The 15,350-nt window shown below is 40.6% G+C and overlaps 1 protein-coding gene across 3 annotated transcripts in view; it reads left to right on the forward strand.

Annotated features, from left to right (window-relative positions):
- Positions 1 to 15,350, forward strand: part of EXOC2 (exocyst complex component 2) — a 226,874-nt gene that overhangs the window by 196,956 nt on the left and 14,568 nt on the right. For all 3 annotated transcript variants that reach the window (XM_075531652.1, XM_075531658.1, XM_075531654.1), the window contains exons 24-25: positions 9,438 to 9,493; positions 11,921 to 12,043. In XM_075531652.1, coding sequence (XP_075387767.1) covers positions 9,438 to 9,493; positions 11,921 to 12,043 — 179 coding nt within the window. The remainder of the gene's footprint in view (positions 1 to 9,437; positions 9,494 to 11,920; positions 12,044 to 15,350) is intronic.

The raw sequence follows: 15,350 nt of genomic DNA on the forward strand, positions 1-15,350 counted from the left end.
ATGATGTATCTTCGTTGTATAATTGAATGATTTTCTTGAAAAAAAAAAAAAGCCAGAGTTCTTTAATGTTGTGTTTCAGTTTGACCCAAAAAAAGTACACTGCGGGATATTTATAGTATTTTTTAATCTATTTTTATCAGTCCTAGGAGGACTGATAACTGATTTAGGGCACAAGGGTTAAAAACAGGAAATGTGGTTTATAAAGTGGGCAGTATCTCCAGAGTTTCCAAAGTTTGATTTTTTACAGTGCTGTCTGAAGAGTATCGTGTTTCAAAACAACATCAGGCAGAGTACCTTGAATTTAGCCTGCATTGGCAGGAATTATCAGTCCAGTTGTAACAGGAAATGCCTCATGGAAAAGTTTGCATTCTTCTTATAAGTTCAAATAGCATAGCAGTTGTTTTCTGTAAGTGCGCTTTTTCTCCAACTCCATTTTAGAGATTCTCTGTACAGTGTGCAGAGTGCAACTTTTAGAAAATTACCTTTGATCAATATGTTTTGCTAGAAATTAAATTTTCATATTTTAATAAGCTTTGGTCAATTATCTGTTTAAGATTTTAAAGTGAACTATGGTATTAGAGAAGACAATCTTATATTCAGGATTGTTGATTATAAATGACAGTAATCATAAATATAATTTAAGCAAAGAAAAAGGCATGAAAAAAAACAGAATATAACATTGAATGGCCTTTGGTATGACAACATAGCAGAATGTATCAATCCTGATGCAGTCCTAATTCTAAGATGATAATTTCAGGAATTAGTCTATGAGAATACAAGAATCTTTGTAACCAGGTGTTCAGTACAGCATTATTTACAGTGCCTTTACATAAAGGCACCCTAACTGTCCTTCAGAAGACGCCTTAGGGGTATAGTGCTGTTAACCCAAATGACACCAGTTCGACCCCACAAGCCACACCAGGAGAGAAAGATGTGGTGCTCTGCTTCCACAAAGAATAGAGCCTGGAAAACCCTATGCAGTTCTATTCTGCCCCGCACAATCACAGTGAGTCAGAATCGACTAGATGGCAATAGAGTTTTTGTTGTTGTTGAACTGCCCCACCATAGAATGATGCTTAAGGAGCATGTGGTACCACTGTCCTGTACAGCCCCAGCAGACCCTGAAAGCTACCTGGTGGATCTATGTACGCTAGCAGTAGATTCCTGATCAGTCACTGATTAAAGTAAGCTATCTCCAGAAAAGATTATATAGGGTGATCTAGTTTTTAGGGGGGAAAGATTATAAACGTAGGCATATGCTAGAAGAACACCTTTCTAGCTATCAGTGGTGGGTATCCGGAGGAGAAGGATGAAGAAAGACTTTAGTGAATTTTTAGTTATTATTGTATAAAATGGATACTCTTGTGTTATTTCAATTCTTCTCACAAGCATTTGTTTTTTTTTTTCATTTTCACACTTCAAAAATCAAGAACAAAACCTTGTTTAGTCTAAAATATAAACATCTTGATAAGGCTCTACATAGGAATTTATTTAATTATTAATAATAATAGTAATCAAGTCTGCTTATGTAACACTGCTTCATTTACAAGGCATTTTATCATATATCAAGGAAACTGCTGGTTTTCCAGCTGGGCTTCAAATCTAAGTTACTCCTTTATGTATTTGTACATATCTATTACAAGCTATTTTTCGGGTGCTACTCTGGAATTTGGCAGAAGAGAAATATCTTAACATGGGAAGGGGCTGTTTTGGTTTGGTTTGGTTTCATTTACTCTGCTTTTTTAATGGTACTGAGGAGGCTCATCCAGCAGAACCTTCTCCTTCTCTTTGCAAAGTGAGCTTCACTGTTTGCCTGAGCTTTGTTTCATGCACTTTCTTTCACATAATCGCTCTTCCTTTCTGCGATGATGTTACATTCTCGCCCACACTGCAGAGAATGTTACTGTTTATTAAATCCTGGTCCGCCAAGTTGGTGTTTACGCCCCCACAGGAATGGATGCTCTGTGGCTGCCATAACCCCAGCCCTGGAAAGGTGCCTAGTTATCATTTAAAACAAAGCCATTGCCATCAAGTTGGTTCTGACTCGTAGCAACCCTATCGGCCGGAGTGGAACTGTGCCGTAGGGTTTCCAAAGCGATCATTTTTATAGAAGCAAGCTGCCGCACCTTGTTCCCACAGAGCAGCTAGTAGATTCAAATGGAAGACCTTTTCATTAAGTGCCAAGCACTTCTTTGGACTATCTTGGGCCTTCCCTCTTCACTCAAGGAAAGCAGACATTGATGTACTCACAAAGCTTCTTTTCCATCTTGGCTTCCCTGATGGCGAGCGTTATGGTAGGGGCTGATTTACAGGAATCCCACCTTGCTAGAAGAACATACAAGTTCTTGCTTAAAGTAGAGATGAGCTTTGTTTTCTCCATGGGGAATTTCCACACTGGGTTACCAGAGTCATTGCTAAATGATATTCTAGATTGATCCTGTGTGGGTGGGGACACTTTTTGGGCCATGTATCATGACACATTCTCATTTCGTATTCAGAGAGCAGAGGAGAGATACATATTATAAAAGCTGTTTCTCCTTCCCTTGCTTAAATAACATGGAAAGTTGTGGGGGTTTACCTAAGAGGAACCTTTTCAGACCAGTGCTCACTACTACGTGATGATAGTGGAGACTTCATCTCTAGCTTCAAAAAGTAAGCAGTGTGCAATGTTTGTCACGGTGCACGCCAGCCAGGCTGCCTGTCCTCTCTCTTGCAGTGAGTTCCTTCCACGGAGCTTTCTGCTGGCCATCACCGCTGGTGCAGAAGTGGAAACACTGGTATTCTCTCTTTCCTCCGAGTTTTTAGTTCTAATATATGTATCTGGGCATTTTTGTAAGAACCTAGCACAAAGCGAACACTCAGTCAATAGTTAATGATGTATTATTTGGAATCAACTATTAGTTTAAGTACATAAACTGGAAAGATAATCCTTGTTTGGAAGACAAGTATTTGGCGTCAGCAATATTTTCTTGTGCCGTGCTTCCCGTATTCAAACCGCATTCTTCTCACCTGGGCTAACACTAATCTCCCAAAGGCTCGCCTGGCTTTCCAGACATGAGAGCCTGCTTTCCCACAGAGGGCCTCCCTCCAACACCTGAGGCATTGGCAATTGTAGACTCTAACATAGAGTCGCATTTGTCCCTAAGGTAGTTATTTCCTCCTTCATTCATTCACATGCGCTTTATCTAAGAGGGCTGAGCCAGGGGAGCAGAGCAGTGTGCAACACACTCAGGCTCTTTGTGCCGCTTTTGTTCATTCATCCAACAAATCCTCTTCCACACCCACTGTGCCAGCAGCCCTGAAAGGTACTGACGTTAAAGAAATTCCAGGAAAGCCCCACTTCTTGTGGATCCTGCGGTGGGGTGGTGGAGCTAGATTTTCATATAAGTCCCCCCCAGGAGATAAAGCTGCGGTTCTGAGAATACTGGTAGGGAGGTCCTGGGACTAGGAGAGGACGTCGGGGGTGCTCTGTGTGCAGAGCCTTGGGAAATGCAAAGTAGAGTTGTTGGCACTAGTGACCAACAATAACAACCCCCATACAGGACAGTCTGCTAATAGAACGTTACCTTTGTGGCCTCTTAAAAATATTATTAAAGAAGTGCTAATTCTATTTTCCAAATGAGAAAACTACAAATCAGAATGTTCTGAAACCTGCCTGTAGGTCAGCATCTAATTGCGCCTAGTATTTGTTGGCCCTCCTCCTTCTGGCCACTACTCATGTTTCACCAAATTCTCCAGACCTTCCTTAATCATCACAAGTCTGTGATACTATGGCATTCTCTACCAAACAGATGAAGACATAATTCCACTGAGATGCCAGCTTCCAAAGAACTCTGTGTGAGACCAGCAAACTGAGCACCTTGTCACGACAGACCTCTACAGTTGACCTCTTTCCCTGATATGCGGCTGTTAGCACGTTCCTCACACCACCCAGCGCCGCTTGCTGACGCGAAGATGCACTGCACCTGGTGATAGGGAGGGACGGGACTGCTTGGTGAAAACATGCACTTAGCGTTTCAGAAAGAGAAACTAGTGTGCTTTCTTCTAATCATCATTTCTTTTATTAAAAAATAACCTTCAGATATGGATCTAACTTTCCGGTTGACAAAGTGCACTCTACCGTGGGACTGGAAGCACTGGTGGGGCTGGGATTATGACTGTTTTGCTCACTCTTATATAACAAGCACCTGGCAGTGCATAGCACCCAATAAATACAGAAGAATGTGTGAAAGACATGAGGGGAAGCGTCATGCATTTCATTTTCGTACCAGGTTTGTTAGTAAAAAGATGAAGCTTTGTATGCAATCTACCGAATCAAAGAATTGAAACGTGAACCGATTTGCCCAGGTAGTGCCATTGAATAGAGGTAACCAGAATCTAGATCCTAATCTTTTGACTCTGCATTGAGTTTTCTGTCACCTCACTGTACTTAAAATACAGTTATCAGCTATTAATTTTGGAGGCCTGGTGGTGTAGTGGTTATGTGTTGGGTTGCTAACCATAAAGTCAGCAGTTCAAAACCACCAGTAGCCCCTAAGGAGAAAGACTGGATTTTCTATTCCCATCAAATTTCTTCCCTGCCCTATAAGGTGATTATGAGTCTACTTCAGCTCGATAGCAGTCAGTTTGTATTTTTTTCTTTATTAATTTTATTAAATATTAAACTCAGAGAAAAATGTAGTCAGAAGCGAAATAAACTATACCACAAAATAAATTATAATATGATCTTTTTATCATAGTAGCTGTGAGTCAAAATTGACTCAATGACAGTGAGTTTTTGATTAATCACTATCATGGAATTTTTAAAAAATGATACATTAATCAAAAATCAAATCCTGGCTTCAAGCCCCCCCACGTGCCATGATAAATAAACTCAGACTGTATTTTATTCTGCCATCCCTTTGAGGCCTTGACTACTTTGATAACAAAAAACAGTCATGTAAAAGTGTAAGCACAAAAGTATTACAAAATCAAAGAAATCTTTTCTTTTAAAAATATCAAAATATAAAGCTATTTTTTCTTTTTTTTAATCATTTTGTTCCGGACTCACAACTCTTATCACAACCCATACATACATGAATTGTGTAAAGCGCATTTGTACGTTCATTGCCCTCATCATTCTCAAAACAACATATCCTCTGCCTAGGTCTACACACTTCTGATGGCAGTATTTCCGTCTCGCTAGCCCTCCCCCCAGAGAATTCTACCCTCAGATGTATGGGCCACCTCCCAACAGTACTTTTGACATCCTCAAGGGACTCAAATTATGTTCCTCTTCAATATTCTTTGCGTTTGGGGAAACAAAAAGAAGTCTGAAGGGGCAACATTAAGGCTGTAGAATGTTTGGAGCAAATTTTCCTTGCTATCCTTGAAGAAATGAGCAGGTATATTGTCATGATGGGGAAAATAAGATATTCCTCAATGCAACTCTCCTGACGTTTTTCTTGCTGATGCAGTTTTCTATTTTTTTTTAACTCTTCAGACTATGCACTCTGTGTCCTGAAAATCGATCAAGATCGCCCCTTTTGAAATGCCAACAATCACCGCGAAACCTACTGAGCTGACCTCTAACTTGACTTTAACTGGCTCAACAGACCCCCTGAGAAGCCATTTGATTGGCTTGTACTTTTGAAGGCCACTCTAAGGAAACAAAGACAAGTGTATCACTGAGACAACTTGTGTAAACACTTTGTTTGAAATCAGTCTGTCATATCTGAACTGGTCCTCTGACACTATTTTTCGCTTACCCTCAAAGATTTTCTCTGATCACTTAAAGATCTTCCTTGGGCAACCGATCATTCCTACTTTCCCCATCTAGTCCTTTGCATCCAAGGAAGGCTAGCCAGTGAGCTCTTCTGAGAGTTAGGTGCCATGGGGTCCCTTTCAACGCATTGCAAGCAGTGCAGCTGCCTCCTAGAGTTCCCTTGGCTGTAGCACTGACGGGAGCACTTTGCCAGATCTGTTCTCAACCACTGACCATTCTCAGCCGAGCATTTAACCATTTGTGCCACCAGAGCTCTGTTGTCGGTGAAACCACTGGGAAGACTGGCTTCTGATTCCATAGCCCCGCATCTCTTCTCTTTGGATGCTGGATGCTCGCCTGGCCGTCCTTTTGGCCTGACGTCCACGATTTCCTTTTCCCCAGCAGAAAATGCCCACTGATCACCATGGGACACAGATGGGTTCTGACCAAGGTTGTTCGACAGCGGTTGCCCTCTGCAACAAGGACAGACTTCTTCACTGGCTTCCTCCCACACTTGGGTTTTTATTAACATTTTAAAACAGAAAACTCAACAGGTAATTTGAACGAATGGTTTTATCAGAGCTTAATGATAACATGTAAATGCTGTTTAAATTACTTTAAATCAGTCTTTTTTTTTCATTATGAAGCCCTTTCAAATAAAGCCATTTTGCCCATATTCATTACATACAAGTTAAACACAAATAGAACATCTGTAAATCATGGTCAAAACTTTTAATTATAGCATGCTTGGGTGATCTGTGGATAGCCACATAGACAGCTTTTAAGGAAATATCAGCTTCTTACCTCTGACATGTCCTGTCAGTGCTCAGAAAATTCATGACATATGAATGGGAACTTTTCAGTCCTTCACTTAGAACTATTAACAATTTCAGCCCAGGCAATCACAAAACACTTAATTCTGTAGCAAGATAGTGGTGCCTTTTTTGATAATGGAAACCCACAGATTTTTTAATTTGCATTTTTTTTCCTGGGGATGTTAGAAGGCCAGCATACACATTGTTTGGGGGGTTCGGAAAGCAGTTGGTGGAGCTCCGCGCCAGCCCACTTGGCATTTCAGACGTGTTGTTTACTGCGTCCCCCTGAACCCTCCCTGACCTCGCGTGTGGTCTCACGGGGACCACTATTTCTGCTCACTTCTCAGACCACACATTTTCCCTTCTCTTTTTCCAATACTTCCACTTTTTTTCTTCTCCTTACAGAGAACTCCAAGAAACACATTTTGTTTTTTATAACTACTTGCCTAAGCTTAAGGCTATCTACTGTTACCGATATGTTATCCATTTGGAAGCTGTGGTCAGCCTGAAATAGGAAGGCTGATGGCCCCCCCGGCTCTCCTCCCTGCCCCACTAGGTCTCAGAAGACAGAACACACCAGTAGGTTTGGGCTGAGAATATCCTGTGCTTTTATTCATACGAATGAAGCTTTGTCTTCAGAATTTTACTGAGTAATATAGATGGATCTCTTTTACAAGGTGTTTTATCAGTAATACTTCATCTGGTGGGGTCTTACCAGGAAATGTTTTTCCTGTCAGGGACAGAGTGGGAGATGACTTTAGAGCACACTGTCACCGAGCACGTGACTTTGCATGCTTCACTCTAAGTTTAATTTTCTGGTTTTTAGTCAGGACTCTGGCCTCACTTTTCTCTTTTGCATTAAAGAAGTTTAAAAGTTAAAAACTGCCATCCCATTTCCAGTCATCTGTGCTATAACATGGTCAGAACCCAGCCTTCGACATTTGTTCTCAGATCAGCATTGGCGGTGCCCTGGTTTTCAGTGCGGACAGCTGCTCTTGAATTTCTGACTCTCATTCTTACTCCTTGAGCACCATGTCCCTAATCCTGTGCTTGGGCTTTTAGTAGCTGTATATGTTAAAGTAAACAGTGGAGCTAATACATGTGATTGCAATTTCAGCACTCTCGACCCGAGCACAGAAAGCCCCAGGCCCCGCTCCACTCACGGTGAGGAGAGGTGCCCAGAGAGCAGTAAGAGAGGATCAGGCGAGGAAGTGGCCCCTGGGTGGCCACAACCACAGCCAGGCTCCCTCCAACCTAGACAGTTGCTGCAAACAACCCAAAGGCCCCCGAGCACACCCCAGTCCTCTTCGAATAAGAACGCGCTTTTCGTCTAGAGCACGAATTCATCGATTTCACTTCCATGTGTGGAATAATAATAGCTCCTATGTTCTTCTTTCTGGTTTCCCAGAGAAGATCTCTACCTTCAAATGACCATTTTCCTCAGGAAGCATCAGTTTACTTCTGGATTTTCTTTTATTGTTCTTCACTTAACGTTCTCAGGTGTTCCGTCAGCAGAATCGGCCTAATGACACCATCGTCTTTGTATCCCAAATGAATATATGTGAAACTTGTTTTTTCAAAAGGAAAACAATTCACTGACATATCCACTGTAGTAAATGAAATATGTTGAAGCTTATCCTCTATTTAGGATTAGTGAATGCCAGTTAAAAACCTGTATTATAGTTCTGGATCTGTCTTAACTGTCCCAACTAATCGTCGTTCAGTGGACTCCAGCCGCATGTGGCAGGGACTGTGCTGGAGTGCAGGCCCCTCGATGGCAGTGGGTTTGAGTCATTTGTGGTTGTTTTTCTTTTATGACATTATGGAACAAGATTTGCCACATCATAACTACTGATATCCAAAATTATGCCATACAATATTTTTCCTGTTACAGAGAGCAGGGATTATAAGTTATACATTGTTAACACCAGAATGCACCTTGAAATATTGTCCCATCCCAGATGGAAATAACTGTTTTGGAGTTACATTAAGGTGGAATCTGTATTCCCTTTTTGTATTGTGTATTTTGTATTCATTTTCCCCAGCAAAATGAGTGCCCTCAATAAGTGCTGGTGCCTCCTGCAGTTGTCGTGGTAACCCTATAGAACAAGTAACCGTTCTTATCAACTGGTTTCATAACTAAGAAATCTGAGGCTCACCGTGTTCTTGCCAAAAGTCACAGCCAGTAAGTGAGGAAACTGGAGTTTAGTCAATGCTAGTCTGACTTCAGAACCTTGTAGTCCAAAGGCTTCTGTGTCGAAAAGCCTTCAGGTGAATACCATATTGAATCTTGTGCTTTGTCCCATTACCTGCATTACAGCACCAGCTTAAGGGTATTGTATCAGAAGTTTATCCTGCAAGAGACTTTTTAAAAGATAAATAATTAATATTCACAATTGCATAATTTTGACTGTCACCATTGCCAAGAATGGACTGACTTCCAAATATATTTCTCATCTGTTTTCTAAGCTGTGTTAAGCTTCCTTATTCCATCTTCTCTATGGCTACACCAATGTGTCCTCAACTAATGGACTATGGTATTGTATGTGTTTATGCAAAAATACATTGAAGGGCATTTTTAAATTTTAGTTGTAAGATTGACCAACTAATTTTAAAGAAGCTTCAACACAGAGAGAAATGAAAAGCAATGAAAGTTCAACAAATTTCACTTTTCCGCCATATTGACCTGTTTTTTTGTTTTTTTGTTTTTTTTTAATGTGCTTTCACCCTTTGGTCTCTGAAGGAAATAGACAGTGGTTATTTTCTGTTTCTTCTCAGACCCTTCTAAGCTGGAGAAGAGCATCCAGGAATGCCAGCAGGGCGGTGGGTGGCTGTTTGCATTTCCATTAAGCGCCTTTTCCTCCCCCCTTTGATTTCAGGTGTCAGAAACTACTTAAAGGAGGCGTTGGTCAATGTGATTGCTGTGCACGCGGAGGTAAGCCATCATTAGCTGTTCCTAGGACATGTGGGCGACTCAGAAGAGACGCAAACCCGCTGGTTTGTATGATGGTCTTCTTTCCCTTCAAGCTATACCTTGATTTAAGCAAAACATCATTATCATGCCTGTGTGCAAGGTTTGCTTCTGTTTCACTTTGGTTTTACAACTAAAAGAATATCTTTCTGCTGCTGTGTTTAAAGGCAAAGAGAAGAGATAGATTTTTTTTTCTTTAAAGAATGTTAATCTTAGCTTGAAAAATCAATTAACCCCCTTTTAGCCAGTATACAAATCAGCGTTGTAGTGATGTGGTGTCGTGTTTGGGGTCCCAGAAACATAGAAGTTTGTTCAAAAGCTAGATTCAAAAGAGGAGGCTGAAGTCAAGAAGCAAACGCATGATTCCCTAGCAGTGATGACTCGGGTCTATATACATGTGGATGGATCCAGTTCACATGAAAACTTGCCCTCCCTTGAAGGACTCCCATCAGCGTCAGACTAACATCCTCCGTTGCACCCTTGTTCGGAGGACTTTTCTCTGGAATGTGGACAGGGGAGACCACAGCGACCACTATGAGCTATGAGCACTACTCTGCTTTCGTTCGCTAACCTTGCGACTCATTGCTCACTGCTCTGCTTTAAGAGTGGCTCTTGCTCATACACAGATGGGTGACCAGATAACATGGAGCAGCAAAGAGGTGATCTTCAGATCAGTTGAACCATCGCTTCCAAGTGCCTCATACGCTGCATGCATCCAATAAGAGTGGATTTCGATGTATACCGCCCATTGTATCCATAAGTATCATAAGCCACCAAGGTTACACTGGAAAAAGGAAAAATGTTAAAAATTAACGTTTAAACGAAAGAGTGGTCAAAGAAAACAAAGAATGCTGTTTGGTTCCTTAATTTAGCTGGGGTTTGAAGTACATAATGTACAAAGAGAAATGCAGTATTCTATGACTTTCAGCTCTTAGTAAAGGGAATTATATAGTCCTCTACGAAAATAAGCTTTTCATATGATGTAACTCTGGTTGGAATTCATCATAATGATCTTTTTATAAGAGTAATAAATTTTTGACCATGATTTTATGAAAGGCATAAAATGCAACTCTTTTATGATAGCTTCTTATAAAATTCATGAATAAAATTTAAATGTAAAAACTAGGAAAGGCATTTCTGCAGTGGGTGGACAAGTAGTAGTCAAGAACAGAAAAATATGAGAGTACGTAGAAATGATTGGCACTAGCGTTCCAGTTCATAGATACACAGATTTGTTCCAACCAAACGGTGTTTAAACATGTCTGTCGATAGCAGCAGGCAAGTTCTCTCGATAATGCGCTTGTTGTCATTGGGGTGCCTTCCAAGGGGATCAGTGGGGTTTGTTAATTTCAAGGCAAAGTGGTCAGCTCAGAAGGTTTTGTGGTGGTGATTTCTGAAGGTGGGAGTGATTCCAAGTTGGCAATCATGACATATCAACTGTCTCAAAAGACACAGAGGTTTTAAGAAAATTGAAAACTACCTTGGTGGGGGAAAGGCCGGAAAGTTGCTCCTAGGAATGGTCCTTTCCTGTGAGAATTCTGTTAGGAAACCCTACGCTGTCCACACTGCATCCCTCCTCTTGCCCTTTCAAACTACTTTTGCTTCTTAAAACTCAAAGAACACTTAAAAGGAATACAATTTGAAGCCCTTGAAGATGCTAAAACTGCCTTTTGGAGTTGGTATAAATAATTGTCCAGGGAAAGGTTAGAGTTGGAAACACCGCTTTCAGAAGTATATAAGATTAAATGGCAGATGTGCTGAGAAATAACTTCATATTTTGATATTTTTGTTTAATAGAGATTTCTATCATTTTATATCAGTACTTTTTCACTTCCCTTTATATGTACTATTTTCCACAGAATCTGAACTTGCCAAATCTTCTTGAACACTTGAACTATGTTTTAGTTGGCCTGAAGGTTTATTACCAGTGACTCAATGTGAAATAAAGGAAAATATTATTTAATTTTAGAGTAATAGAATAAAATGCTTCACTATATTACCTAATATAATAATTCCTGCCTTGACTGTTTCAGACTTTAAAGTTTGGAAGTGAAAACTGTTTTCAGTCTGTCAACAGTAACAATGTCATTCAAGCCTGTTCTTGCCAGTATTTTAAGATAATTGTTTTTGTCGTGAATTGGCGAGTACAGCTTAAGTATTAGAGAACATCGAAACATTTGTGAAAAAGTAGAATCAAAAGGCAGTGGAATTTTCTCACTATTGGATGGCCCCTTGTATACATATTCTATCTTCCTTTCGCCCATAATTTTAGCTCTTTAAGAATGTGAAAGCCACATGGTTTATTTTGCGCATTCTTCTGTTTTTAAACAATTAAAGTTAGAAAAAGGCGTCCTCATAGATCATCCGCCCTTATTTTGACCCTATCCTCAGGTGTTCACTATTTCCAAAGAGTTGGTGGCTCGCGTACTGTCCAAGGTGGTTGAAGCAGTTTCCGAAGAGCTGAGTCGCCTGATGCAGTGTGTTTCATCGTTCAGCAAAAATGGAGCATTACAGGTACCCACATCATTTGCTTTCTACTCCACTTCTATTTTTATTGAAATACAAATCTGGTTTCAGTTAGCTATCTTATATACAGACAGGTTGTGTTTTGTAGACCTGTTGATTTAGAGATCTACATTGTATTTCTCTTGCATAAGCCATACTCATAAGTATTAATCAGCAATTCCAAAAATATCTGTTTCTTTAAAATGGAGTGAGACCTTAAATTGATCCCTCCTAGTGTTTTAGGGTTTTTATTACTATTATTATTTTACAGTTACCTTCATGAAGTTTAATGACAATAAAGACATTTGATCATTTCCTTTTCTAAAGTTTACACAGATAATAAATAAAGGGGTCCTTGCATTCATATTCCATTAGTTTATGCATGGGTTATTTAAACTTGCATGATTATTATTGTTCTTAGATGCCATTAAGTTGTTTCCAACTCATAGAAACTTATGTACAACAAACAAAATACTGCCTGGTCCTGTGCTGTCATCAAAATTATTGTTATGTTTGAGCCCATTGTTACAGCCACTGTGTCAATCCATCAAGAGTGTCTTTCTCTTTTTTCTCTGCCCTGCTACGTTCCCGGAGACTACTCTTCTCCTGATAGCATGTCCAAAGAACATGTGACGAAGTCTTGCTATCCTAGCTTCTAAGAAGCTTTCTGGATGTACTTCTTCCAAGACAGATTTGTTTGTTATTTCGGCAGCCCGTGACACTTTACATATTCTTCACTAGTATCATAATTCAAATGCATCAATTCTTCTTCCATATTCATTGTCTAACTTTCACATGTGTACGGGCAATGAAAAAGACCATGACTTGGGTCAGGCTTACCTGAGTCCTCCAAGTGTCGTTCTTGCTCTTTGGAACTGATGTGTAACAGATTTACCCAGCACATGTCACTTGCTATCTTGACTGCTGCTTCCGTGAACAGTGATTGTAGATCCAAGCAAGTTGAAATCCTTGATAACATCTGTTTTCTCCATGTACCAGCATGCTACCTATTGGTCCAGTTGTGAGGGTTTGATTTTCTTTACATTGTTTTAATCATATTGAAAGCTGCAATCTGTGGTCTTCATAAGCACATGCTTCAAGTTCTCCTCACTTTCAGCCAGCAAGATTGTTTCATTTGCATATCAAAGGTTGTTAATAAACTGCCTTCCGATACTGATGCCACATTTTTCTTCAAATAGTCCAGCTACTCAGATGATGCTCAGTGTATAGATTGAATAAGTATGGTGAAAGAATTAAACCCTGAAACAAACCTTTCGTGGTTTTAAACTTTGCACTATTTCCTAAGTCTGTTGGTATGATTGCCGCTTGTTCAATATCCGTGCAGGTTCTGCATGAGCACAATGAAACGTGCTGGCGTTCCCATTCTTGTCTATGCTCTCCGTAGTTTGTTATGATCCACACAGTCTGATGCGTTTGCATACTCAATAAAACACAAGTAAACATTTGTGTTACTCTGGGTACTTTAAGAGAAACAAATCCACAGAAACTCATATGTATAAGAGGGAGTTTTATATAAAGGTTAAATGCACATCAAGAAAACATCCCAACGCAGTGCTGCCCAAGTCCACAGGTCCAACATTCACCCATATGTCCAACACCAATCCACAAAGTCCTCCTCCATCTCACAAAACACACACTATGATGCCGGCTGTAGGAGGAAAGCCAACTAAGTGAATGTGTAAGCCTCTCAGCACTGGCAGGGGTCTCCACACAGCTGCTCCAGCACCCAGGGCTGCATCGGGGTAGGTCCATGTGGCTTCTCCTTGGGGATATCTTGCAGGAAGTGAGCTTTGTCAGCTGAAGCAGGGAACTGGCTGAGGCAGCTGCACCCTGGTCCCACCATCACAAAGCAAGAGACCCGAGAACTAGAAGGGCGAGGCTCACTGAGCCATTTATCCTTCCGCCCTTCAATTAACCCCACATGTGTATATTGGCCAGGTTGGCACAATAAACTGACTACCTCAACATTTTTCTGATATTCCCTGCTTTTAACCAAGATCCGCCTGACATCAGCAATGATAGCCATCATTTTTTTAATCGTTTTATTGGGGGCTCGTACAACTCTTATCACAATCCATCCATCTATCCATTGTCTCAAGCACATTTGCACATGTGTTGCCATCATCATTTTCAAAACATTTGCTTTCTACTTGAGCCCTTGGTATCAATCAGCTGCTCATTTTTTACTCTCCTTACCCTTCCGTCCTTCTCTCATGAACCCTTGATAATTTATAAATTATTATTTTTTTCATGTCTTACACTGATGGATGTCTCCCTTCACCCACTTTTCTGTTGTCTGTCCCCCTGGGAGGGGGTTATATGTAAATCATTCTAATTGGTTCCCCTTTTCAACCCCTAGTTTCCTCTTACCCTCCTGGTATCCCTACTCTCAATGTCAGTCCTGAGGGATTTGTCTGTCCTGGATTTCCTGTTTCTAGCTCGTATCTGTACCCATGTACATGCTCTGGTCTAGCTGGATTTGTAAGGTAGAATTGGGGTCAAGATAGTGGTGGGGAGGAAGCATGACCTGTTCTCAATAGAAAGGACAAAGTAATTTCAAGATGACCTATTTGCTAGAATTAGCCCACAAGAATTTTAAAACTGCATGTACTACAATGTAAGGGAGTTTGCTCATAATTAAGGAAAAAATATAAATCTCAGAGGAGAAATAGAAGCTCTAGATACAAACTGGAGTGAAAAACACAGCATATGAGTTTTTTAAAGTACTGAATGGGAATAATATGAAGATGATAATGGAAAAAGTCAGGGAACTTGATGATAAATCAGTAGAAATAATCAAATGGGGGGGGGGGGGGGCGGGAGGGGAGAGAAAAGAATAGATCAAATCCCAGGGACCATTGGGACACTATCTAACGGTCTTACATGCTTATAATTAGACTCCCAGAACAGTAAGTGGGTATTTGTACAAAAAAAATGCTTAGAAATATGATGCTTCCAATTTTCTCAAGTTGTTGAAAGATAGAAATGTACAGGTACAAACTGGTGGCCCCGTTGGATATGGGTTGGACTGCTAAACAGAAGGTCTGTCATTACAAATCCGCCAGCCACCCTGCAGGAGAAAGATGCGGCAGTCTGGCCCCATCCCCGGGTGCACTCTCTGAAACTCAGTGGAACAAATGCAAGAATTCCAACAAAATCCCAAAAGCATACATACAAATGGAAGTCTCTGTGTGCACATCCTGTTCAAACTGCTAACGAGAGAGAAAGAGAAAATCTTGAAAGCATCCAGGGGGAAAAAAAGTAAGTCTTTTTCCCAGGCTACTTACTGAGGCTG

This window comes from Tenrec ecaudatus, chromosome 1 (assembly GCF_050624435.1).
Source record: "Tenrec ecaudatus isolate mTenEca1 chromosome 1, mTenEca1.hap1, whole genome shotgun sequence".
Taxonomy (NCBI): domain Eukaryota; kingdom Metazoa; phylum Chordata; class Mammalia; order Afrosoricida; family Tenrecidae; genus Tenrec; species Tenrec ecaudatus.